The following is a 25,514-nucleotide window of genomic DNA, read 5'->3' as shown; positions in this document are numbered from 1 at the left end:
TTTGTTAAGTACAAAAAAGCAGTATTTGCACACGGTTAATTTATTGTTCATGTCCTCTTGCTTCCCTGATCCTCCGATCGAAAGAATGTAAAATAAAATACAACGAAAGTATGGATACTCCAGGCGTGAAATAACAATGCATGGCCGTGTAGCACAGGCTCATATGAAATAAGCAATACTAGTTCTATATTAGGCTGCAGATTGACCCGAAAAAATGAAGAGTTCGTTTTATCGCCTGGGGTCTCTGTTAGCTCCTACTTCAAAAACTACCCTAATCGTTTCGTGTTGGTAGAGAATAGGTTTTCCATTGATCTGTTTTGTCTGAGTTTGACTACAACCTAAAAATTAATCACAGTGTAGTAAAGTTTCCGAATTGTCCTGATCGCAATTCGACGAGAAAAGTTAGTTTGACGTTCCAAACCGGGTGCTGGGTGGTAATAAAGTTGCGTTAGTAGTACAGTAGTAGATATAACGTTGTGCGAAATGTCGTGCCCGTGCAGACAATCCAATCGTGACAAGAATCCCTTTGCCCGGGGACGCAACATGCGAGATTTGTTTTCTGCTGTCACTAGGCGTGCGTTGGTTGTGACCACCAAAAGACAGCTCTTATTGCGTTGGAGGGTAGTAAAGGTTGGATTTGGTTTCGGTCATTTCGCCTCCAGCTCGAAACGGTCCGGTCGGAATCGTAAACCCGAGCTGCCCAAAACTACGATACTGATTGCTGATGCTGATAAAGGCTCACCGTTTAACGATGCGCAAAGACACATACCAGTAAAAAGGCAGCTCGGTCACAGGTCCTTAGGGGAATTTATTCGGGTGTACGGGATGCGGGTTTTTTTAACACTCTTGGTGATCGCTTATAGTCCGATTTTATAGCACCGTCTGTGACCGTACGTGAGGCGGCGTTGTCTTTGGCGCGGCCAGCTAAACGAGTGATCCGCACGTTACGATTTAATGTCGCCAGAAGATCTTCTGCCGCTAACGCGAAACTGAATGATGTGTTCGAGCTTTTTTTGTGTCCATTCTTTTTTTTTTTTGCTGCCCAGTTCTCGAACTCTACAGACGCGCGAATTCGTCGCATTTCACAGTTCTTTAAACGCACACTATACAAGCAGGGATACTATTCGATTCTTCTTCGCCATATCGGAGCTCTTGAACTCATCCAGCAGCTGTGATGGACAACGTGCCGCCAGAGCAACAAAATGCACCATCGTAACGATGTTTCATTAAGTCCGCAACATGGAAAAAAGACATAAACAGAGTGGGGTATGAATTAAATGGAGGTTGATTTTTTTTTCTTTGCTTCTTCTTGTCTGCGGAATTTTTGGGTAAAAAAGTTGATCGCGTCAACCGCATCATTAGCAACGACAAGAGGGGGTTTGCGCCACTCGGCAACAACCTGGCAACACAGCAGTTTGCGTTAGCCGAACCGCACCGCCAGAATGGTAATAACTAAATCTGGTAATTAACGACTCATCAGATAAGACAAAAAGCTCGCGACTACTCACGATTTGATAGTGCATAGGATTTGGATTTTTCTTTTGGTTTAAATTTTTTGAGAGGGAAGAAAATATCCTCCGGCAGAACATCATCGAATCTAATCGTCTTGTGGGACTTACCTCAACGCTAAAGTCTCTCGCCACCACGCTTCTGGCACTTGGGTTCTCATGTATTATCGTGACGAGTGTCGGATAAGTAATCACGTCGAACTGCTTGGGAAGTTTGGTGAAACTCTTGATCACGTACGTGTACTGGTCCGATGTCAGCAGATCCTTACGAATAGAGAAAGCAAGGAACAAAGATCAATTGAAACATTAATTAAACCATTTCGGGAGCATGAGAAGATTAGGCATTGTTTTTGAAATTATTGTGTCAACTTAGTTTAGTTCAACATTGCGGACATAAAGGTTATCAAATAATTTGAACATTAAATTTGTTGCTAAAGCATAAAGCATTTTGATGGAGGAAGATATTTTAGTACGTAGCAACGATTGATCTTCAAGTATGTTGACAACGACTGTTTAAGAATGTCTCGAACCTTTTGACTTGAAAATTTGTTGGTATTGAAAAAGCACCATAATTTAGAAAATAAATGTTAAAAAGGATTCTATACATTAAATCTGCCCTTCAAACTTTATGAGTTCCAAATAAAAAAAAACAAATAATTTAAAGGCATTGCAATATGAAGAAAAAAGAAAGTGAGAACAGATTAAATCAGACTAAGGTATACATCATGAGTTCATCGAAAGTAAACGCAACAATCTGTAGATGATTTTTAGACATCCTTGCAATATTTGAGATTGTGGTTGTATGATCGAGTTCTGAAAAATTAAAATCATGTCTTCCGATGAACCCCGAATCGTACGGAAATATAATAGATAATCATTTTAACGAGAGAATATGAATCGAGCCACAACAGAAGGTGTCTAATAGATTTTGTAATAGCCTTATGGAAAGAGAAACTGCGCCAAGATTTATGAGCCGTAAGATGATCTTATGTCTTACACCAAATTTAGCAAAGTATACTACGGTAGGCTGCTCATTTGGTGTGAATAACACTAGACGAACCAAAATGTAAAGTTTTGAAATCAAAATCAAACATCAAACACATTCAAAATCAATTCGTATGAAATGCAGATTGACATTGTAAAAATGTTAGTTTTCATACACTTGGTTTATGAAACAAGCCACCGGTTCAGGTTCAGAACAGTGAAATGGTCTTAAATTCACTGCGTTGGGTTTCGAACGCTTATGTTTTATCCAGCGTTCTGTTTTACCCCAACACTAAAAATCAGCGTAAAACGATCTTGCTCCGTCACTGCATCAGAGCCAAGTACCAATGGCAATCGGCGGCGAACCAGAGAAAATTATAGAGTCTGCGATCGGAGTGCCGACCGAACGAAAGAAAACCAAAATATTTTCATCGTCCGAACGGCCGCACTACTTATCAACCGTTCGGCATCGGTAGGATGACGAAGCGTAAAACCACTGACAACCGACATTGCGGCCAAACACGGGCTCCCAACGGGCCAGTCGAGGCAATGGATATGTGGTGTGGTCAGGAAATTTAGGAAGGAAGAACATAATGGCGGGTAACGGATCACACAGTTCGATTCACAACCGCTAACCTCTGGTGCACTCGTGGTCGCACTAGTTCGATTGTAAGCTATTGAGTTATATAGAAAAACCAACCTTTTACAGTACTACTAAGCGATATTTTGGAAACGTAAGATTACTCAGACTTCTTCTTCTTCTTAGTCTACACCAGTTCGGCTGTTGAATCCAGCTTCTTGGGCCTTCGCCAGTTAACCTGGTGATGTAGACCTCTATGGGTTAAGGACACTACGGCAACTAAGGCCATATGCCCCGCTTATTACTCAGACTGTTGTTTTGCCTTTTTATAATACGTAATGTTATGAAAAAATCGGCATGTTACTTCATCCACCATCCAGTCCTCGAAAAGTTGAACAAAGAGGTTCGGTCCATCATCAAACTATATTAAGACAATGCAGAAAGAAACTTCACTTCAAAGTGTCCAACCCACCCATCGATCTTCGAGTCGATCAGTTGCTCGATAAAACAGCGAAACCAAGGGGTGTACCGTTTATGCCATCTTTCGAATACATATTCCTCGCATTATGCCACGGCTTCAAGGTACCATACAAAGAACCGGACAGTATCGCATGATGGAGGAAGCGTTTGTGGTGAAAGATGAGTAAGGAACACACAGATAATAACACGTTTTGTTATGACGATACACAATCCTTCGACCAGCAAACCTCCCAACATGGAACGGCGTGGAAGAGGAAAGAGATAACTAAGAGCAGGGTAGGCAAGAACCGCGAAGTCAAAGGACAATGGCGTCCACGGTTGGTCTGGGAATGGGATGGAAAGAATTGTTGGATCCGCCGCAGAAACGATGGAGCCCACGGTGAACAAGAAAGCAACCAGGTAGCACCAATGCATGGATGGTCCAAAAAGCCATCATTCTATTGGCGGTGCGTTCTTTCTGCCTGCTTGCGCCGAGCTCGGGAAGCGTCTGCAGAAGCAACGCAGGGAAAAATGGCTGCCTCGGTCGGTCGGAAAAGTCCGCGTGAGTAGTAATAAAGGACGCAGAAAAGAGGTAAGCCGAGAGCCATCGGTGACGTCCACGACGCGCACCGTTTCGGAACTAGCTGGATAGCGGAAAACATAAACTATACACACATATAGATATGGAGAAGCTAGATTAGACGCACGAAAGCGCACCACACACCGCCACCCCGAGCCGACGGGGAATCCACAAGTCATAAAAGTAATTTAGATCAAGAAAATTATTGCGGCACCTAAAAGGCTAATGGAAAGGCAACGGCTGAAACGAACTTTGCCGCTCTGACCCCCAGAAGATGCTAGTAGCGGTGGTGCGGCCAGTGGCTGATCTTTCCTCTATGTCTTTCTCTCCACCCCCTCCCGTCGACTCGTTTTGGAAATTTCAATTTTCTTTTCGGTGCCATTGTCTTACGTCCCTCGTCTAGACTGAGTCAAAAAACAGAATCAACCCTAGATGACCAAAGCTAAAACCAAATCGTCATAAAAGCACCAACGCCGGATCGGGGCAGATTCTATCTAGCTGTTCGGAAAGAAATGCTTGCCTGCCATGTACACAAAATGGCGCCATCTGGGCGGACCTGTTGAGTGAGGGCGCTCCCACCTGCCAACGTCCGACTTTTCCGCACGATTGGGGCTAACTTACTAAAACGTAGGATTTTATTCTCCTTTGATTCCTTACCTGGTTGGACTTGTTATTGGCACAAAAGAATCCTAATGTTGCTATTAAGTCGATTATCACAGTCTGTGTTTCGCTTTTAATGTCCGCCTTCGGGACACAGTACTGCAATAGTATACTGATGACGTCGAGGAACCTTAGTGACAGATTTCGCTCTGTTAATACTGCCTGTGGATAAAAAAGAGAAATATTTTAACCTATTGAAGCATTCTTCTTGTTAATGTTATTCAGCTGTGATTATAATATATAATGAATGGCTTGAATCGGTAGTTCCGCTTTAAAATATGGCAGATGTAAAGATGCAGTTACTCAACGTTGCTCAGTATTATATAAAAGCTACCAACCATGCTCCAAAAAGTTCGCTAAAGCGACGAACGTCTTACTTGCGTCTTTGCCAATATACTACAGGTACACAAGCAAACCACTTGGGGATTTCGGCGCAACCAATTTCATCCACGCCAGCCAAGTGATAAACTTTGTGCGGCGCTATCATTTCGTTGTTTTTGTTTGGCAAACAAGGGAAAGGGATGAAATGTATTTACATTCCATCGAAAATCGGAAAAACAGAGCCATCATCTGCTCGAGTGTAGCTGCTGAGCACCGAAATTCAATCAAAAGTTACACAGCCCGCTCTCGGTAAATATTGTTCAACCGAAAGGAGTGTGCTAATTAACTGGTTTTCTTGAAAGTGATTCAACCCTTGATTTGATAACAATTAGGAAGGAGCTTCTGCTCAGACGATCTTCCGTGGAAAAGTGATTGTTTGAAAAAAAAGAAAGTGCCAAAATATGCTCACTCCGTTCCAATGAAATTGATTGGGATTGAAAGCATGGTATTCGAATCACACATTTTCCTCTACCATTTTAATTCATTGTTGATAACGAACATCGTCTAAAAACTTGTTAAAAAAAATTGAAAAAGGCAAAGTTGAAAGACCTTAAGACCAACTTAAGTGATTTCCAATTACAATATTTAATTAAAAATATTGCGTTGAATTGTAGTGAAAAAGTTATTTTATTTAATTTTCCACGAAACGTTAAAATACTATCTAATTCATCCAATTAATTAATTAAATTAATGAATTGAGAAACTTGGCAATGTGGTTATTTTCAGCCAGCATCAATGATCTTTTAAATTTATAAAATGAAAATTACTAAACGTTGTACGCTTATTCTTATTTCACACTCAATTCCAAATAAATCAATTATATTCTGATTGATTTTGCGAAATTAATAATTTAATGCTCAACCTCGAATCAAATTTCTCCAACGTATTGTGGACTGGTTGGATAAATTTACCAAAATGAAATTTTTAATTCATATTATTCATATTATATCCATGCAGATGAAAAGATTAGAAAACACTCCCAAATAGAGTACCAATCATGATAAAAAACGTGTGTATTGGTGCATTTTGCTGGTTCTACACATTACACAACATTAAAACATAAAAAGATCCTTTTAATAAATTTAACCAATCCTTTTGGACGATACAGTTCTTCTCTGTACAACATAAATAACTAAAACCTTTTACAGCGTAAGATAGTTATCTGTTTCTCCTAAAACTGATGATAGAGTAATAAAAAGCGGGTTGCCGATAAACAGACAAAACGCTACAAGGAAATATTGAAAGTACGGACGCAAATAAAAGAAAACTCAGAGTCACGTGCTAATGGAAACCGGAGGAACCGGGGAAAAATTTCATTCATCAAAACCATCGCCCACCGAAGGCACATCCCGCCTTGGGTGCGCCACGGTAATGAAAATAAGCGGAAACAGTAAAATCACGCCATAAAACTAAACCCCGCACCGAAACGAAACGAGACCACTGGTCCAATTTACGAGCGACGATTACTTACCTGAAACGCCTCAATGTCCAGGTTGGCAAAGGTCACCAGAAGATTAAAAGTGGCCGCCGCCAAGGAAGTCGTTCTGGGAGGAATGCTTTCACCTGCAAAATCAAAACAAGAGAGAAAGAGAGAGTGAGCGAGAGAGAACGCGGCGAGTCGCAAAGGGACAGGTGAGTCGGACCGATTTCTCAGCATCCAAAGCGGAGTGACCAAACGGGGCCGGGCCAATTGGTCATGGGAAGAAACGGTATTTCACTCTGGATCACCCGGTTCCTGGGATTTCATTTCCCGCGTGGAGGAAATGGTGGACCCGCTGGGCAAACCGCTCGCACCGTTCGGACGGACGTTCAGTTCGTGACGTTTGGTTTTATCTATTAATTAAAACGATGCCATTTCCGGCAACAGCTACCGGCAAAAAGCCTATGTCGGCGTAAGTGATTAGCGTTCGCATGATATCAACAAACGACGAGCAAGATTGTCTGAGATGACTGAGGCCGCGTAGTATGAGGCCGGCGGCCTTCAAAAAAGATTATAAAATTGCCTAAATTAACCCATTCTCACGTTTCTGACTTCTGCTTGCCGGCCGGTGGAGAGAGCGGTTTGCAGCGGGTATTATATCATATTTCTTCCGGTTTTTTTTTGTTATTTATCTTACCAACAGGAACAATGGCCGCGTAGAGGAGCGAAACCGTTCCGAAGAGCTCGGTGGCTTGTGCCGTCTGCAGCAGTTTGGTAACATCAGGACCTGTGCAGGAAAATGTTGAATTTGAGACACAAATTACAAGCCAAACACAAACATCGCCTCAAAAATGTTCCTGGTAGCATTTTACATACCTTTGGGGCATATTTCAACCAGTTTCGTCAGAAGCCCCAAGGATGCCAACAGTGAAAGCACGAGACTGGTTTGGTTTTCAATCGCTTCATGCACACTGGTAATCCTCCTCACTAGCGTGTCCACCAGTCCGATGCTGATGATATAGCTGAAATGAGAGAAAAAGACCAAAATTTGTTTTTTTTTATGAAAAGATACTTCAATATAGCTTTGCAAAAGATAATAATAACTTGTTTAGTATTTTATTTTTTATTTATTATTATTTTTTTAGAATTTAAACATTTCCACTGGATTGATTGAGCGTATGCACACTGCGCAGTGTTACAATACGCATTAAAACAACGATTGTCACGACGCTAGATAGATTAAAAAGCATTGGATTAATTTTATCCTGAGGCACTTCATGATTTCACTCGCTTCTTTTGTTGTCCCCCGAAGGCATAACAACCTTTTCCATCCGTGGTAAAACACTTCCTCGTCATCGGTAAGTGCAGCAGCCCGGGTTCGCTGCTAATCGTGGGTCTTACTCTTTTCGAGTGGCTTAAAAATGGCACATTTTGTAACCTTCCAAGCCACCTGCTTCCTAGTCCAACGCAGTCAGTTCAAAATCACAAGCTGCTTTAAATAATAAACAGGAGCGCGTGGAAACTCGTCGATAGAAAATCGTCGTACCGTATGGCGTGCGACCTTTTTTTCCTTTTCCTAACTTCAAAAATAATCACGCAGTTGTTGGCCAGCGGGCTCGTACCGATGACATAAAATCACCACCAACGAGGGTTTAATCGAGGGACTTTTCCGTGCATCAATGTTACCCTATGGCGTTCGGAAACGGCGGATACGGACACGTACTAGGGCAACGGGGTTAGCGAAACTTGGACTCACCAACAGTTGACAGTTGACACTTGACAGCGTCTGGCTAATACGCAGAAAAGTGCAAACATAGATCCAGCGGAAAAATAGCGCCGTCCAACGAACGAACCGAGGGGTTGCCACGTTTTCCCGCTCGTCTCGCCAGCGCACTCACCCTCCAGTGCCCTACAACACTTGTCCCGGAGGACAGGCGTGGGTAGCTGTCAGCTGCAATCAAGTGTAACAAGAGGATTGCAAACAGCATAATCAGTTGTGAAGAATTAACATATGACATAAGTAAATAAAAACAGCTATATTTGCGCACTCCTCCGAGAAGGGCGAGTGGCGATCAATTAATCGAAAGGAGTATCAGTTCATGCCCACCCTGATGTCACCTTAGCTCGCCAAAGAGTCACAACATTCTTTTGCCTCGTGGTAAAACATCGCTTCATCATATTCTTTGCCCGAGATGGCAAAGGATGTTCATTAAAAGAAAAGATTAATTCAGGTTACAAATATTCTTATTATGACATTGGAAATCGAATTCGTAAATTCAAACATATTCCTTTGAGCTGTGTTCCTTTCAAATGCACCTCAACAAACAAATTCAAACAAGTGCCTGCAACGGACATAATTAATTTGTCTCAACCATAAAAAGAGTGAGTGTCCAGCACCAATCATACCGCTGCAAATAGAGTCGCAGCTATGTGTTGGAATAAAAGTAAACCTAGGGTCACGAAAGTAAACATTCTACCGAATATCTCGGCGTTTGCGTTCTGACAAAATCTCAACCCCTTTCTTTGCGTTGACCAATGGTAAACATTCATCTCATAATACAGAGAACGGTCGGTAAAGGATACGGACCTGAGCTCGTGGTGGCCGTTTTTGCAACAGGACCGGTGTTTATTTTCGTTGGGATTTAAAGCAAACCCACAATTTGTATGCAAAAGACGTCCCGGGGCATTAGTGATGAAAGGCGTGTTAGGTTGGTGTGGCCCTTTTTATTGTGTGCCCTGGCAGAAGCAAACCTTTTTTGTCATATAATAATGAGTGGGCAATAGCAAACCTTTTCGTGGAAAAAGCAAATCCCTGAAGGCTCATCATTTCCTAATAAAAGTTGACAATTTTGTTGCTGAAAAAAACCAAGCTTTGATAACGAAATAACTGTACTAGTTAAGATGAAAAAATATGACATTGGCAGACATAGTTCGGGCGGATCTGGTTTGTCAATCCAACAATCCTCATGTTGTTTTTCATGAGCCGTTTTGTTTTTTAATCTCGACATATTTTCATCCCAGTCAAACTCTATTTCGATTTCGATCCATTTCGATTAGTGCCATTACGGACGGAGCGCTGGGTGCGGCATGAGGCGGGGGCTTGACGCTCCATTTCAATTAACGTCCACTTTCATAATCCGCTTAGTAATTTGAATACAAACTAAAATCCAATCCCTTGGCTACTTCTGGAAGCGGATTCGGGGCGAACGGGAAAGGGTGCGAGTGTTTGTGCGTGTATTTCTTTTTTACTGTACATATTCCCAGCATAGTTTTGCAGAGCAAGAAGATGTTTTCTTTTCATTTCGTTTCATTTTTGCCGTTAAACCCAAGGCCGATGGAACGCACTCGGCGTGCGGAGAAAACGGCGACCGAGGAAGGAATGGATTTAATTATTATGAATATTAATGCAACCCCACGGGCTTCCATGTTCATCCCCCGCAAGACCCGCATTCGATTTTAGTGGCCGCTGATAATGTAAACAAATCCGACGTGAATTTAAATTGCATGCTGGATTTGTTTCATTTTGTTATCTTTCGGATATAGACCAGAGCATGCCAATGGATAAGTTATTGTATGCTGCCTCTTCCATTGAAATAATCGAGATTCGAGCAAAGTAACTTTTGACGATCATGTGAAGTAGAGCCATAGGTTAGAAAAAAAATATACCTCCAATCATAACAAAGTTTGTAACTCAGGACAATTTAATTATTTGTTGCTAATATTTGTAGAAACACAAGACTCCAGGTACCGGAAAACCTTCTATTCTTTTGACGAATACAAACATTTTCGATGATGTAGAATTCACTATTCAATTCAATTCTGCAAATTAAATCTCGATGCAAAAACGTGTAAATCAACAACAGTATGGTTTTACTGCAATATAGTATCGGAACAGTGAAATTGTGATATCTAACAAAAGTCTAGATGAAGCAGGCACGAGAAGGAAATGAAGATAACTATAATCCATTAGTTCAAATCAAAAGGCAGTGGATACAACATACTGCAGTTCGGTGTTAATTAATAGTATTAATTTAATACTCACTAAACTCCAAGAGGTATAGATTGTAAACGAAACACATCAAAGAAAGCAAGGGAGAACAAATCGCTTCACAAAACCACCTAAGAACAATAGATAATTGATGATTCAGAAAAGTGTGATTAAGATGCTGCCTTGGACCCCTTTCTACGGTGCAGCAGGACCATAAGCAACCATTCGTACGATATCATTGTTACCGACAGCAAAACGATGCAGAGATTCTCGACAACACCTTTAATCGCATCGAACTCATCGGTAACAGTAGTCAAAGTGGTCAACCCTGGAACCGTTCTTTCTCTAACCGTCGACAGGCGATGAGAAACGGCAAAGTAGGGGCAATAGAGTCGCGGCATGCGCCTGACGCATGCCCAAGTAAAACACGACCCAAAAGTTGCCCTCGGTTCAACCCCCTTTTTCTAATGTTGCCAATAGAAGAATATCCAGCGACAGACGAAACAACAAAGCGAAACTCAACAAACGTACGGCTACTGGCAGGAAGACGGTCTTCCCCACGTTGTAGTCCTTAGTCAACGGCGTCGCGCTTCCGTCGACGCCGATGGTCGTATTGATTTACAATTACACCATGTGCTATTTTACCGCCGAGTGATTTTCAAGTGCCAATCCATTGTCCCGATCCCGACTGAACGGCCACAGACGCGCAGGGATGTTCGACGTTCCGTCGTGGAAGCTGTACGGGCTGCTGAAGTTTATATTACTGTGTACACATGCGTGTGAGGGAAATTGCCCTCCAACGTAGAATTGTGCACAGTGAGCCCGCACTTCATCCTACAGGACTATTTTGGGGGAAAAATATAAAAGGACTATTTTAGGATACAAGAACAAAACATCTTTTTAATATCTATAGCTCTGACACCGGCAAAACACAGGTATACTAAATATGTGTTAGTTTTTAGGTTCTTATATGCGTATAAATCTTCAAAATCAAAATTCTTTTATATTCCAATACTAACTACACTACAACTTACTAAATGAATTAGAGAGACGAATGACCGAAGAGGTCAAAGTCTCAAAATTAAAAAAAAACATACTAAACAAAAAATCCTAACCTTTAATTTAAAAAATAACAACCTTTTAATTTTAATTTCAAACCCAGCATTTCTTGCATTTCTTAGACAGTACTATGAACCACTGTTTCAAAAAAACAAAAAAAAAATAGGTAAAAATAAGAACAAATTTAACCAGTACGATATCAAACATTTGTTCACTGTGGCTAAAAAGAGGCAGTCCAAATGTCCTACAATCGATGCTGCAAACAATGCGACAAACCGGAAACGACGGAACAGAATAAGAACCGTTGATCGGCACGGGCTGGAGACTCGATGGCACTCAAGTGGATAAACATAAGGTTCAGTGGCAGGAGGGAAAGTTTCCCAAACTTATCATCCCACCTCCGAATGCTACCGCATACGCTTTCTTTTCGAATTCCTTTTTCCCCCGTTTCGTGAAAGGATGCACACGCGACAAAATTAACAATGCGATAAAACGACCTGAAGGAGCTAGTTATGTTTAAAACAATAGCTTAGAGAAATGTGTATCGTCGTAAACAACCGTTTGTAACAACACATAGTGTACAATTCTAAAAATAAGTGATCGAAATGAACCAAATCGATCAAGGAAACTAAATCAAATTCAGTAATAACATGATTTACAAAGCTAGAGAACTAAATATCATCTCTAAAATAGAAAGTTCATATTCTACAAACGGGCAAAAATTTGAAACCAAATCACTATGCTATTACAGTTTTGACTTCATTCCACGTAATTTTCGAAAACAATAAATGCACGTCACAGAGATTTTTGAACGAAATCAAGCTATCAATAACGACGCGGACACATTCAAAATAATAAACCTTGAACAAAGTAAACGCGCTACGATAAGGAATTTTAGATTCTAGTATCTAAGGACCGACGATTTCCCAAAAAGGTGCGCTCAGGAGTGGCAAACGAATCATCGCGGAAAACCCCCCGATTGTTTGTTTGTTTGTTGGTGCGCACAATATCAAGCGCCTCGCAGATCTAACGGCCATAGCATGCGCCCGGGGACTTCAATCCAAGCAAGTGTGAGAAGCAACCGACGGCAGGCGCTGAGCGAATTTGCTCGCCAGCAAACATTGGCAAATAGAGTTGTGTTCACGGGATGAAAATTGTGAAATTTCAATTAGCGGCCCAGATAAAGCCAAATATTTGAACTGATGTTCAGTTTTTCGTTCCGGTAAACCCACCGCCACCGTCATTGCTGGATGAAACTTGCCACCGTTGAGCGCACCGGATCCGCATCGGGTCTCCAGAGGATCCGACCCGGTCCCGTAACCACCGGTATAGACCACCTTCCCTAGGGGGCCGGGTTGCACGCCACAGTCCTTCCAGCGAAAGCAGGCTCGGTAAACAGAGCGTAGACGTAAGAACTCATCGCATCTCGCAAGGCTTGGCATGGTAGGGCCGGAGATTTTCGTGGGTGCCATGCTAGAATGCTAATGATGTTCACGTGGCCTTAGTGGTGGTGTGCCGCCGGAACGATATCGAATGATTCGCCATCGCTACCGGGTGGGATTCGCTAACTAAAAGCAAACATTCACAACCAACGTTCCTCAACATTATTCCATTCAATATGGTTGAATATTAAATGCACTCTGCTCTATAGCATATACCGGATTCTGCAAGTAACCACTTCGAAAAGATCCGTTTCATTTTCACTATCAGTAGTCATAAAATAAGTTTAAAACACAGAACTTTTTAAGATTTAAATATTGTTTAACAGCATGTTAAAACTGTTTTTCGGTAAGTGAAATGTGAATAGCTATTTTTCTTTCAAAATTTACAATCAAAAGCTATAACATAAGAGAACAGGTAATTAAAAAGCATAACAATCTTTTACACCTGACATAACCAAAACAAATTACGTGTAATTAAAAACATTGGAGGCTATGAAAACTTAGCCAATTACAAAAAAATATAAATTTTCAAAATGTGCCTGTATTAGCAAAACTAAGCAGCTGATGGGTTTAGAATAAATTGTTTATTGATTATATTCTATTTCTGGCTAATAATTGGGTTTTCGACTAACGTTTATAAACTTAGTTTAGAATAAAGCGTTTGAGATTCGAGAGAAAGAGCTCACAAACATAAAAATTGAAGCATTTCAATGGTTTACAAATAAACAAACTTAACAAGCTAAATTCATTTGAGGAACACCTTTCTTCAGTGCTCCCTCCACTCATCCTTTCGAACACCTGCTGACGATGTTGTGCGGGACTAATTCGTGGATTAGATCAACATTTTCACCAAAGCGGCTAGTGGAGATCGAGAGCCATTTTGCGAGCTGATTTTTCCTCCCGTTCCCTTCGCCTTTGCTCTATAAATCCAACCACTCGCTCGCCCAGCATGTGGGCGATGCTGCCAAGAGGTGTCAAATTTCAATAAAGCCATCAACATGATCATCATCAACTCGCCCGGGTAACATCTCTCTGCCCAAATCTTGATGGTATCGTTAAACCGCACGAGCCACTATCCTTCAAATCAAAAACGATAGTGAGAGGTACCGAAAGCAAGAAAGCGCGATGCGAGCGGTGAAGAGAGAGAGCCAGTCTACGGTCGACCCTCAGGCGGCGATAGCGCATCGTTGTACCGGAACGGCCAAGGTGATTATCGTTTCCTAATGGGAGAATAAAAGATTGCCCAGTTCCCCGGGGGGTCTCCGGCACACAGAGCCATCGAGCAGCGGGGTCCTCGGAACCCAGCGAGCACTCGTCGGTCGTCCGTTGGGCGCTCGGAAGCTGGCCGGACTGAACAAGACCACCGCACGGAACCACCATTATTCGATTCGATAACCTTCCTCCTCCTCGCTCGCAGCAATAGAAAAATGGACCCACGGGGGAACATCAGAGAAAAAATAAACAGCATGTTGCAAAAGCAGTAGCAGCAGCAGCATCAGCAGAACGAGGGTTTACGCCTCTCTATACACTGCACTATACACACAAACCCAGCGGGTGGCTCTTCTTTTGATTGCCCATGAGTTGGCTGGCGGTCGTTGGTGCAGATCGTTAAAGAACACGGATGGGAGGGAAAGAAAGGACAAAACAAAAAATAAATGCACCGAGCACCACAAACAGCATTAGAAATAATAATAACAGCATAATCATACAGTGTTGCGCCTCGTATTTATGGACCATAAGTTGATTCCTTCCGATTGGCTAAATATAAAGACCTAATCTCGTAAATGGAATCATTGGAGACCCGGGACATTCCTGCCAGAGCAACCGGGAATACGCTTGCGTTTTTCATCCGGCGGGACGTCCGTTTTGCGCTTTTCGTATGGGCGTAAATAAAATCAGAACCGTGCGCGATGGGGAACCTCTTCCGCCCAGCCAGCCAGAGCCGCCTAGCTGGAAAAAGCTTTATCGGAAAAGTCCAATGTCCCGCCGGGAACATGGGACAACAAAAAAGGATGCAGTTGACAAGAGGTGCCCGGGAAGTGTGAGCATCGGAACCATTCCTGTGCGAGTACCACTTCAATTCCTGTTCCCCGGGGGATTATTTTTGTGTTGTGGTTTATTCGATGAGTTGGTTTAGAGGGTTTTGTTTGATTTCAATCAATGTTCAATTTTTAACCATACTGAAAAATGGTACAGTAGAAAAAGTTAGCAATAAAGAGTGCAGCTATTGACTAGCTTTCGCAATATGCATATATTTCATTTAAGGTATTTCATATCTAATTCAATGATTTTGAAAATCTAAAAAAACTAAGTTCCCAAAGATCTAAACCCTATGAAATTTTAAGAGTACGAATGTTGAACATCATCATAATAATGGGTATCGCTAATTCCCATACCACGCCTCGGGGAAATTAGGTGCATCAATAAAATTTTAAGTAAAATAGATGCGAAAAGGGGTTTTCCCCTATGTCACCCTCTTCTCTTTGCAGAAACGTTTCGCACCATGAAATGATCAGCTACGAAATAGAGACATATACTTGTCATTAGAAAATAATTCTACCCTATCGGCAGCCCACATGCCCTCTGGTTATCGTCCCGAACCTGTTAGGTCTTCCCTCCAGCGGGTTCCTACTTAACTTTCGCTGAAATCTGTATCGGATCGAGTGGATTGAAACATATGCAAAAGGGCACGAAACTACCTTCACCGCTATCGCACCATATGCAAACAATAGATAGGATGAGCAGCACATCAAAAATATGTCCTGCCGGATCGCATCGGGCCAAATGTATTCCCCGTATTCCGGATGCGTCCGCGCAGGAGGCTCGCAGGAAATGGGTTGCGCTGGTTTCGCTTTAAACCACTACGCCCTGCTTTTCGCCCCCTTACGCACCCCGACAAGCGTCTCTGCACTCATTATTCAAGGGGGTTTGCATTTCCATTACTCAGCCTGATTTCTACGGCGAGGGTTGCAACGCTGGTAAGGGTGACGGTTGTGACTACAGAAGGGTTTGTGCTAGTCGGTGGATTTTTAACGCTACCGAATAGCAGGGACATCATCAGCATGGAAGTTGATTATCAACCTTTTTTTCGGACTGCTCAATGAAAATTTAACTACGACATAATTAACATGTTGCAGGCAAAACGAAACTTTCCAAACGGATGGCTGGATTTCAGCTGATGCGGAGAGAGAGAAGGGAGAAATTTTTTTTTATTGGTTTTTAAGTCCTAGTCGAAGGAGGGCAAGGAATACAAACTAAAAAAATGCATAATTTTGTTAAAAATCAAATAAAATTTTATTGCTAAGAAATAGCTTCGAAGCAATTACATTTTAGAAAACATCGTTATACTAAAATTATTTTGTTTACATACATAATCCCAAAACTTACACCATCATCTATTACCACAAAATCGTACAGGCAATGGACAAAAAATTAGCAAATGAATCACAAAAACAAACAACATTCAACTCATCGATCCCTGCCGAATGTTTCACAAATCATCCCATTTATTCTGATCCATTGTTGAACACCATTAAAAATGTACTTTTAACCAGACTGCCGATGAGAGGTCCATTAGTTCACGAATGCAGAAGCATCATTTCATTCCCGGCCACGGACGCAGACCTACGCGAGAAGGCGTTTTATGCATTTTGGCGGAAAGAAATGGAGGAGTGGAGAAAAAAAAAGAAATTCACCATATTCCCATCCATTATCGATGCACGGCGGCGCCCAGGTTCTGCTAGCCGCGTGTGTGTGTTAACACATGTTTTCAACGCTTCACGCTTTAATGGTGGCATGGAGAGCATATACCTTTTTTTATATCTCCCCGCATCTCGACAAACACCGCACCACAGGACGGCGCATCATCATTTCACAAGCAGCATAAATTGGACGCGATGAAAGGGCAATTTTCTTTAGCTCGTCGGTCTTCGCGATCGACGATCTCGTAAAACTGTCAGCTGGTTCCGTAAAGTAACCGTGGCTGATTGGGAAAATTGATTTGAAGAGCACCGCTGCACACCCATCAGTCGTTGGTGGAGCATTCTTTTATTGGTCGATAGTAAAAACTAAATTAACGGAAGCACAAAATAGCACTTGCATTGCAAAACAAAGCATCCTCTCAAACACTAACCACTCCATGTTGTCCAAACGAGCCAAACGAAACATTTAAACAACGATTGCAGTTATATAATAAGTCAAATTTAGGCGAAAAGAAGGTATAGAACAATTATATCAAACATTTCAAAAAATGTTTATTTCATTGACGCAACATGTTTCAAAAAACAATAAAACATTGCTAAAAATTATAATGTTTTCGATAATATATTGATGTACTGTAAAATATCATCCAAATGGCCATCCATTTGTCGCCTACAGAGGAAAATTTCAGACGTCTCGTCTTCAAAGTAAACCAGCTATCCTAACGATGCTGTTGAAAACATTCGCCCGTAAGGCGACATGTGTGGTCTTCGTCTGGATCGACCGGGAATGTCTATCTAGCTGTCAATTTCCAGCCTCACGCATTTCTCTCATCGTAAGACGAGAACGAACTACAAAAAGCTGCCACCCAGAAGATTGTCGAGTGCCTTACACGAATGAAAGAAAACTCGAATGCATTTTCTTTCTTCGTTTCAATCGTTTTCCACAGGAAATGCATACCATCTGGTTTTAAGATGGAATGTGTGTGTCCATCCACTTGTTGATAAAAACCCGTTCCACAAAAAAGTTTTTGGAAAGAAATATATAACTCAACAAAGAATTTCAGATGTGATTAATTTTCTTGGACCTATCTCAAAAAACCAATTTACAAAACAATTTAATGTTTAATGCAATACAATCAGTGTAAAGTTAACCATATGATGTTCACTAAAGTCTTCATTTTGTTTTTGGAAGGAAAAATTCTGCCATCTTTTTCAACTAGTACTAACGCAACAACATTTAAATAGCGAAAATAAAAATATAAGAATACAAGCCGACCCAACGAACTTCGCCTCGTACAATTTTAATAACACAGCATTGGAACTCAAAGGAAGTCCCTTATGTTCGGTGATGTCGACACATATCAATAACAGATCCTTATTTAGGACACGGCATATCAGGCAAATCCAAAGAATGTTATAAAATTGTGCTAAACGATTCTTTACATCGTCTTCACTTACAACACGATCAAACAATTTATATGAGTGCCATGGTCCAATGGCATCCAATAAGTTTTTTAAATGCAGTTTAAAACTGCACGCGCACTCAACCTATCGTAGTTTCGATACTATGCGCAAAGTTCAGATAATGATTTGTAATGAGTTCAATTTTCAATGAAGCGTATAGCTAAATAGCAGATGAGTTTGTTCGTTTCTGATTCCTAGGTATCCGAGTGCAGGAACACTCACGTTACAATTCACGATCCAGTACAGATCTAATTTGACAATTCTGATTTTCATTTGTAATTTTTGAAGTTTTCGTTTTCCCAAAATTTTGTTTGGCCCAAAAGGAACAATTGATCCTTGAACATCGTTAAGATCGAGTTTCTTAGTTTTAGTTGTAAATTGTTTATTTGATTTTATTATATGAAAAAAATCCGTTTTTACAATTCTTCCCGTTTTCTGGATTTTCCTTAGGGAATTTTCCATTTTTTTCTAGCTCTTCCTTGGATAAAAAGGAACATCATCCCAACAAGATTGGCTCAGCCGATTTTAAATATTAGCGTTACAAACAAACAAACTTTAATTTTTATATAATTTTTCGTATGGAAAGGCCCTTCTTCGAGTTTTCTGGTATTATTCCTTTTTCTTGGAAATTTTTAAAAATATTAATTCTTATAAATCCTGAATTGAGTCAAAAGAAACCAAACACCAGAAAACTTCGTACGAATTAGTCCAGTCGTTATTCAGTATCCGTTATAGATAGTAAACTTTTTTTATATGGAAAAAGCCGTTTTTACAAATTTTAGAATTTTCCGTTTTCTTGGGAATTTTCAAATTTTCTTTTTTCCTTTCTAGGGTAAAAAGGAATAAATCATAAAAAGATTGGTCGTACCAATCGTCAAGATAAACCCAATTGTTAATTGGGCCAAAAGAAATAAACCATAAGAAGATTTCGTTGTGATAAGTCCAACCGTTTTCTAGTTTTCGTTAGGAAAAGTAATTTTTTTTATATGGAAAAAAGCCGTTTTTACTGAATTTTCCCATTTCCCGGCATTTCCGGCCTTGAGAATTTTAAAATTCTCTTTTTTCCTAAACCTTCCTTGAGTAAAAAGGAACAAATCATACGAAGACGTCATTAAGATTGGTCCAGCCGATTTTGAGTTTTAGCATCACGAACAAACAAACATTCATTTTTATAGATATAGAGAAGAAGATTGAACAGTTAAAACTTGTGGGTTCAACCAACCGCGGTCAAGGTGCCGTACACATTTAACTTTTCAATATTTGATCTCATGACGACGTTTTCCGATTTTTTATCTGGCGAAACAAACGAAAATTACTATTTCACGAGAACTGTAAAACTTACTTTAAGGATTCAACATGTTCACTTACACTTCAACAACGACAATTCGGGACACTTAAATCTACGTTTTACGGTAAGAATGAAATACAGGATGGCAGGTGAACGTAAGGCGTAAAGTGAAGAAATGTACCCGCCGTTACCATTACCAATAAAAGCGGATGAAGTAAATAATCGGCTCAGAAGCGAAAAGTATATAAGAAACCTCAACACAACGATACGGAAGATTGAGCATTATTGAGCGGGAAGCGTTCACTAGTATATAAAATCGATGGAACGGCCTTCAGCCCAAGCGGCCAGAAATTCTATGCTGCCCCAAATATATAAAAACAAGTGCTTTTGCTGCTTCTTCTTCGTCTGCCAGGATTTAGACCAGTACGACAATTGAATTCAAGGGATTAAGGACCGGTAACTAAGGATATATCTCGTAAACAGGTACTTTACAATACAACACAATCGTATCCATCTAACAAGCATCCAAACAATCTTTGACCTATTTTCATGTTTCGAGATTTTTTAAATTTTTAGTAAAATCTGAATTATAGACCATCTTCTTAAAATGCTTGAAATAAGCTAAAGATGTGCAAAGCAACTTACTAGCAAAGGTTGACAAAGGCGAAAAACTTGTTTCAAAAGCTTAAAATTCCATACTTCCATATTTCCATACTTTAAAAATAGCAGTAGAAGATTTCCGATACGCTTTTGGTCACTTGGCTCTTTTGGTCGTTGACCGTGGGCTACAAGTTCTATAGCAACATCCAAAGCATTCTACTTACCTCAAGAGATCTGGCAGACGTTCTGCAACCTTGGGGTGCGTCGGCTGTTTCAGCGATGGGCTTGTCGGCAATAGAGCAACTGTGCACGCCAGTATTAGCTCCGTCGACAGTTCCACCGGGAACAGATGATTCTTTTCCTCTGGTGACTGCACGTTTTAGATACAAACGAAATTCATGTTTGCAGTTGATAAGAAAAAAAGAATTAATAACATAAAATTATTCTATAACGACAAATACTCATTATTTCAACAATATGATAAGAATCTCATTTAGATCAAAATACTAAAATTTTACAAGAACAGCAAGAATAGTAAGCGATCATCGCAATGAAATTACTACACTAAACAAAATTACTGGTATCAATTAACTTCAATAATACTGCCAAAACTTCTTACGATTTTTTTTTAAATTCGCATTGAATACGCACATGGAATCAAAATCGACTATACAATAACATAAAATGTTTTTTAAATAAGATTAGGTGAACATTTCCACATAAATTTCATATAAAAGTAAACGCATGTTTTTTCTAATTTGTTTCATCTTAAATGAAACAACAAAATCATCTACAAATCGCTGTCGAATATATATGTCATACCAGTATTGTTATGGAGCATTGTTTTTTCTGATATTTAAATTTAAAACTTACCTGCAGTGTGAGATGTAATGCATTCAGTAGCACCAAAATTGAATTTCCTAATACTGCATGTCGTGCAATTTGTGGACATAAAGTACAAGCATTTCTATACAGTTGCACAGAAAGAACAACAGCCCTAGATACGCAGTAGATAGAGGCAAAATTTGAAAGAATATATTAGTCGAAGAGGTTGACGCAAATGCTTGAAAATTTGGCATTTGTGTTATATACAACAAAAAAAGAAAACTCATTTTAAGTCCAGAATGGAACCTTTTCAACAAAGTAAACAAACGGAAATAATAAAAACTACTCACTTTTTTGATACATCTGTCCCGGGTCTAAGGCCAGCTTCAATAACCGACGCGATCGTACTCAAGCCATCAAGTAGCCACAGGGACTGAAAATCGGCCACTTCTGCCTTTGCAATCAAGCGCAAGAGCTGACCGATTGGTCGTTCGACTCCTAGCGTCCCGGAGCCACCTTTGGAAACGGTATTTAGCAATCGTGGAACTTGGCTCTGCTTGCGTATCGCCGGCGCCAAAGGACTCAGCTCGACCAGATACTCCTCAGCCGCAGTAGCCAGCTTCTGGCGAAGTTTCTTCACCTTTTTCTTGTTGATTTTTGGCATTGGATCCCCACTACCACCGCCGACAAGACCTCCGCCACTGAGACTATCGCGCTCACTAATGCTGGAATTTTCCTCGTCCTGTTCCTCGTTCCGCAGCTCGTCAACACTACGACTCGGAATGGTAGCCAGCTCTACAGCCCGCTGTCGGATCTGTTCGATGTTTTCCTCGTGCCTTCGAGCGGACTCTTGTTGCTTCTGGATAATTTTTCTTTGCAGCTCCTCCGTGGTTGCTTGTTTCTGTGCCTGCAAGGCAAGCAGCCTTTCCTCGCGATCGCGTGCCTTTTCGCGTGCCAACGCCTGCCGCTGGCGTTCCTTTTGCTCCTGCATTTTTCCTACTCGCTTTTCACGTTCACGCCGATTTTCACTCATCTGTTGCAGTTTCTTCTGTCGCTCCTGTTCGATCTCTTGTCGGCGTCGCTCAACAGCGGCCTCTTTGGCTGCCTTCTCTTCAGCCTTTTTCTGGCGTTCTGTTTCGAGATCCTGTAGGCGTACCTCCTGCTCCTTCCAGGATTCCATGAAATCCAACCGTTTATTTTGCGCTTCCAGGTTCTTGATGAAAGCGATCTCTTTCAGTTTTTCTTCTTCGTCGTGCGCTTTTTTTATTTTATCCTTCAAATACTGAGTACGATTTTCGGCCGCCCTCTGCAAACGCTCCTCCATCCGCAGCCGTTTCTTCTCTATCAAACACTGCTTGGCCGCTTTGACATCTTCCACGCGTGCCAGTAGTTGCTGTATCTTTAGCGATTTTTCCTTTTGCAACGCTTGCCGTTTTTCTAGAGCACGTGCCTGTTTAGCTTGATACTTCTTTAGCGTTTCGTGCAACGAACGGCGCCGCGAAGGGCTGGATAGTTTTGCGTGAAGCTGCTGCGCCCGCCCTGGATGACGCGCGACGAGTGCCTTTAAAGTGTCGAGCGTTCGCGCACGTTCTACCCAATTCATCTCTGCTAGCACGGCCTCGTACCGCATCTCTAGGGTAATATCTTCCTCGTCGCCAACGGAATCACCGATGTTATCGCACTGCCGCTCCGTCCCACTCTCGACCGTGCCGTCAGTGTCTTCGAAGTCTATGATGGCCTCACAATCCGTTTCGTCGGTTTCAGTGTCGATATCGATTTCTGAAAAGGGTAACATAAATATCAACATGCTCCACTCGTCAATGATTTCTCTCTTCCAACGATAACCATACCAGTATTCTCCAATTCCCGGATCTGTGCTTCTAACGATTCTTGTTCCTCCAGGAGCTTTCGTTGATCTTCATCCGACTCTATGTCGTCACGTTCCTGCTCTTCCTGATCGTCGCTGGTACAATGGCTTGGGAAATCAACGCTCCCTCTTACCGATTCCTTCATACCTTCGCCAACCGTTTCCTGCAGACACGTTGCATATAGATTATCGATCGCTGTCGTTCCCAAATTAGTCTGAATATTCATGTCCACCATATTCAAATGGGTAAAATGATCTTCATCCTGTACACCTTCCTTCGTTGCGGTCAATGCTTCAGAGTGCTCCAATTGCCCGTTGACGGAGCCACCGTTGGAGATTACCGGCTGCTGTTCGGTTTGCGTCTTAGACTTAAGTTTTTCACTTCGCAAAAACTCCTTGTGGAGTGTTTTCAACTTCAAACCCGTTAGGTCTGACTTCTGTCTTGACTCCGGCATGCGATTCACCGGCACGGTCGACTGTCGATTTTTTGGACCAGTCTCCACCGGCCCGCGAAGTGACTTAACAGGTGGAGCAATTTTGGACGGCACGGTTGACGTACCATTCGCTTTCGATAGAGTTGTCTTTGTTTGCGACGTTGATTTCACTGGTTTATCCACAGCACGAGGCTGCGTCCGTTGCGGATGATTGCTTTCGCTCTCCGAATCAACCATTTTGGAGGTTTCTTTTTTTGGCGGCAGTTCATCGCCATCCCCTCCTGCAGCAACCGGCGTATTGTTGGTGTTTTCATCCAGCAGTGCCAGCGTTGGTAAGCTTGCATAACCGGACGGTTGATTAAAGCGGGTAGCCCAAAGCAAGCTCGATCGACGCTTGGTTTTCACCGTGTACCAGCCGTCATTCGCATCCGATGATGGCATAGATTTTGGCTCCGACCGTCGCCCAACCGCTGCGGCCTTCGCTTGCGATGAAATTTGTGGATGCTTTACAGTTCCAGTCGCTCGCGTTGTGCTGCTGCTGGAATTACGTGATCCTAACCGATCTGTCGAGGCTTTTAGTGTGGAGCTGGAACTGTACACATCTTCCTTGGAAACATTTCCTCCCATCGAAAGTTTGGCCGTCGAGCGGCGACGTGAATCATCACCGGTGAGATTCTTCATTCGACCTACTGAGGTCACTTCGATCATGGTTTTCGATCGTACGGCTAACCTTGTGGTCGCTACACAGCTGGCAACCGCTGGGCCACTAGAAACAGCGGACTTTAAAGCATGCGGTTGTTTGAGGCCATTGCGCGTTCTAGACATATGGAAAGTCGACGATGCTAGGCTGCATACTGTCGCACTTTTGGTCGGAAGGTTTACCATTGGTTTTATATTCGAGTGTGAAACGCTCGACGCTGTTGCAGACTTCCGCACCATCCCCGGTTGGGATGCCGGACGAGCACCAGATCCTCGCACTCCGACGACTTTTGGTGGAACAGTTACCTTCGGTTGAACGGTTCCTTTACCGGGAGCTGGTGCTTTGGCCAAATTTATTCCAGTGGCATTCTTTATGGCGCATCGACGTCCGGGCAGCTCTCCCTTCGACTCGCTGCTGACGATGGATGATTTCTTTTCCTCCACTTTCTCTGCACCACCAGCAACCGTCACTTCTATTTTTGCAACATCTTTTTTGACCTCCTCCTCTCCAGCTTGCTCTTCTGTACGATTTCCACCGCCGCTCTGTGTTGAGTATTTTTCCAAGTACTCTGCCAATGTTAAATTTTCATCGTCCAAATTGGTTTGGGTGTACTGATCGAGTTTGAGAACGTACGTTTCCACCGCCAGACAATCGTACGCAACCGAAACCGTCTCGGAAGTAGGTCCAGATTCTTTCACATCCGTTTGAGCCGTTTTCACATGACCCTTTTTAGAAAGGCTCTCGGTTGAGGAATGTGCTTTCTTTGGCGAACAGGTTCTAGGCTGTTCTTCCGCCACTGGACATGGGCTATTTTTGCCGGAAAAGTTTGGACTAGATTTACCAGACATTCCTGGGCTGGATATTTGTTTCCGGACCCCTGTTTAAAAATGACAATTAAATAATATATAAAACTCAAGCAAAGAATTCTTTCCCCTATAGTTACTTACGTGGTGCCGGGTTGCTTTTTCGCACTTCCCAGGCCAGCGAATGTGGCCTTTGCGGTTGAGGAGTAGCTTCATAATCCCAGGAAACTTTGAACCACTCTGCCAGGGCTTTGAAATCTCGAATATAGTTTTCCAGAACCAGTATAGCCTCCTTGCAGGACGAAAGATTCTCATAGCACTCTACGGTCTGGTAGATTTCATTTACCTAAAACACACATCACGTTATCAAATTGGATTGAGCTGGGTAGCACAAACGAGTGGGTCGTAACTTACCGAACGCTGCAAGTTACCAAACAGAAGAGCCCAGTAACGCGCTTGTAGTTCAGACTTTTTGTCTCGGCCAGTCGAGGCACTTCGCACACGAGGTCCCGATTTGTTTGCCGATTTATGCTGCTGTGCTGCATGCGATTGTATCGACCGGGGTCTTATCGGTGGTCTCTTTGGAGGACTTCCTACGTGTACAGAAAATTGAAAAACAATGTGAACTCATCATCCCGCGCATCATCCCTCCCACTCGCGGACCACTAAACCACTCACGATGCGTTTCGCCACCATCATCCGACAGGTGGTAGAAATTTTTCGCCTCCTTGCCTTCCTGATTGAAGTACTTTCGATTTTCCATTTATTACC

At 42.0% G+C, this 25,514-nt stretch overlaps 1 protein-coding gene across 1 annotated transcript; it reads right to left on the bottom strand.

Annotated features, from left to right (window-relative positions):
* On the bottom strand, positions 1–25,514 carry LOC131282558 (S phase cyclin A-associated protein in the endoplasmic reticulum). Its single transcript, XM_058312058.1, has 13 exons — positions 25,422–25,514; positions 25,158–25,336; positions 24,888–25,089; positions 22,790–24,817; positions 21,290–22,718; positions 20,988–21,111; positions 20,339–20,484; positions 7,449–7,594; positions 7,270–7,359; positions 6,624–6,715; positions 4,769–4,933; positions 1,620–1,772; positions 1–1,169 (listed from the first exon to the last, which is right to left on the bottom strand). The coding sequence occupies exons 1-13, from the start codon at positions 25,504–25,506 to the stop codon at positions 1,104–1,106; spliced, it is 4,905 nt and encodes a 1,634-aa protein (XP_058168041.1). The 5' UTR covers positions 25,507–25,514; the 3' UTR covers positions 1–1,103.

Source organism: Anopheles ziemanni, chromosome 2, assembly GCF_943734765.1.
Source record: "Anopheles ziemanni chromosome 2, idAnoZiCoDA_A2_x.2, whole genome shotgun sequence".
Taxonomy (NCBI): domain Eukaryota; kingdom Metazoa; phylum Arthropoda; class Insecta; order Diptera; family Culicidae; genus Anopheles; species Anopheles ziemanni.
The sequence above is the reverse complement of the archived record's forward strand: the minus strand, read 5'-3'. Positions and strand labels throughout refer to the sequence as shown.

Coding starts and splice junctions, on each gene's coding strand:
- LOC131282558 (XM_058312058.1), bottom strand. CDS start 25,506: ATGGAAAATCGAAAGTACTTCAATCAGGAAGGCAAGGAGGCGAAAAAT. Junction 22,719..22,789: donor CCGGGAATTGGAGAATACTG/GTATGGTTATCG, acceptor TACCCTTTTCAG/AAATCGATATCGACACTGAA. Junction 7,360..7,448: donor GGTTGAAATATGCCCCAAAG/GTATGTAAAATG, acceptor TTTCCTGCACAG/GTCCTGATGTTACCAAACTG.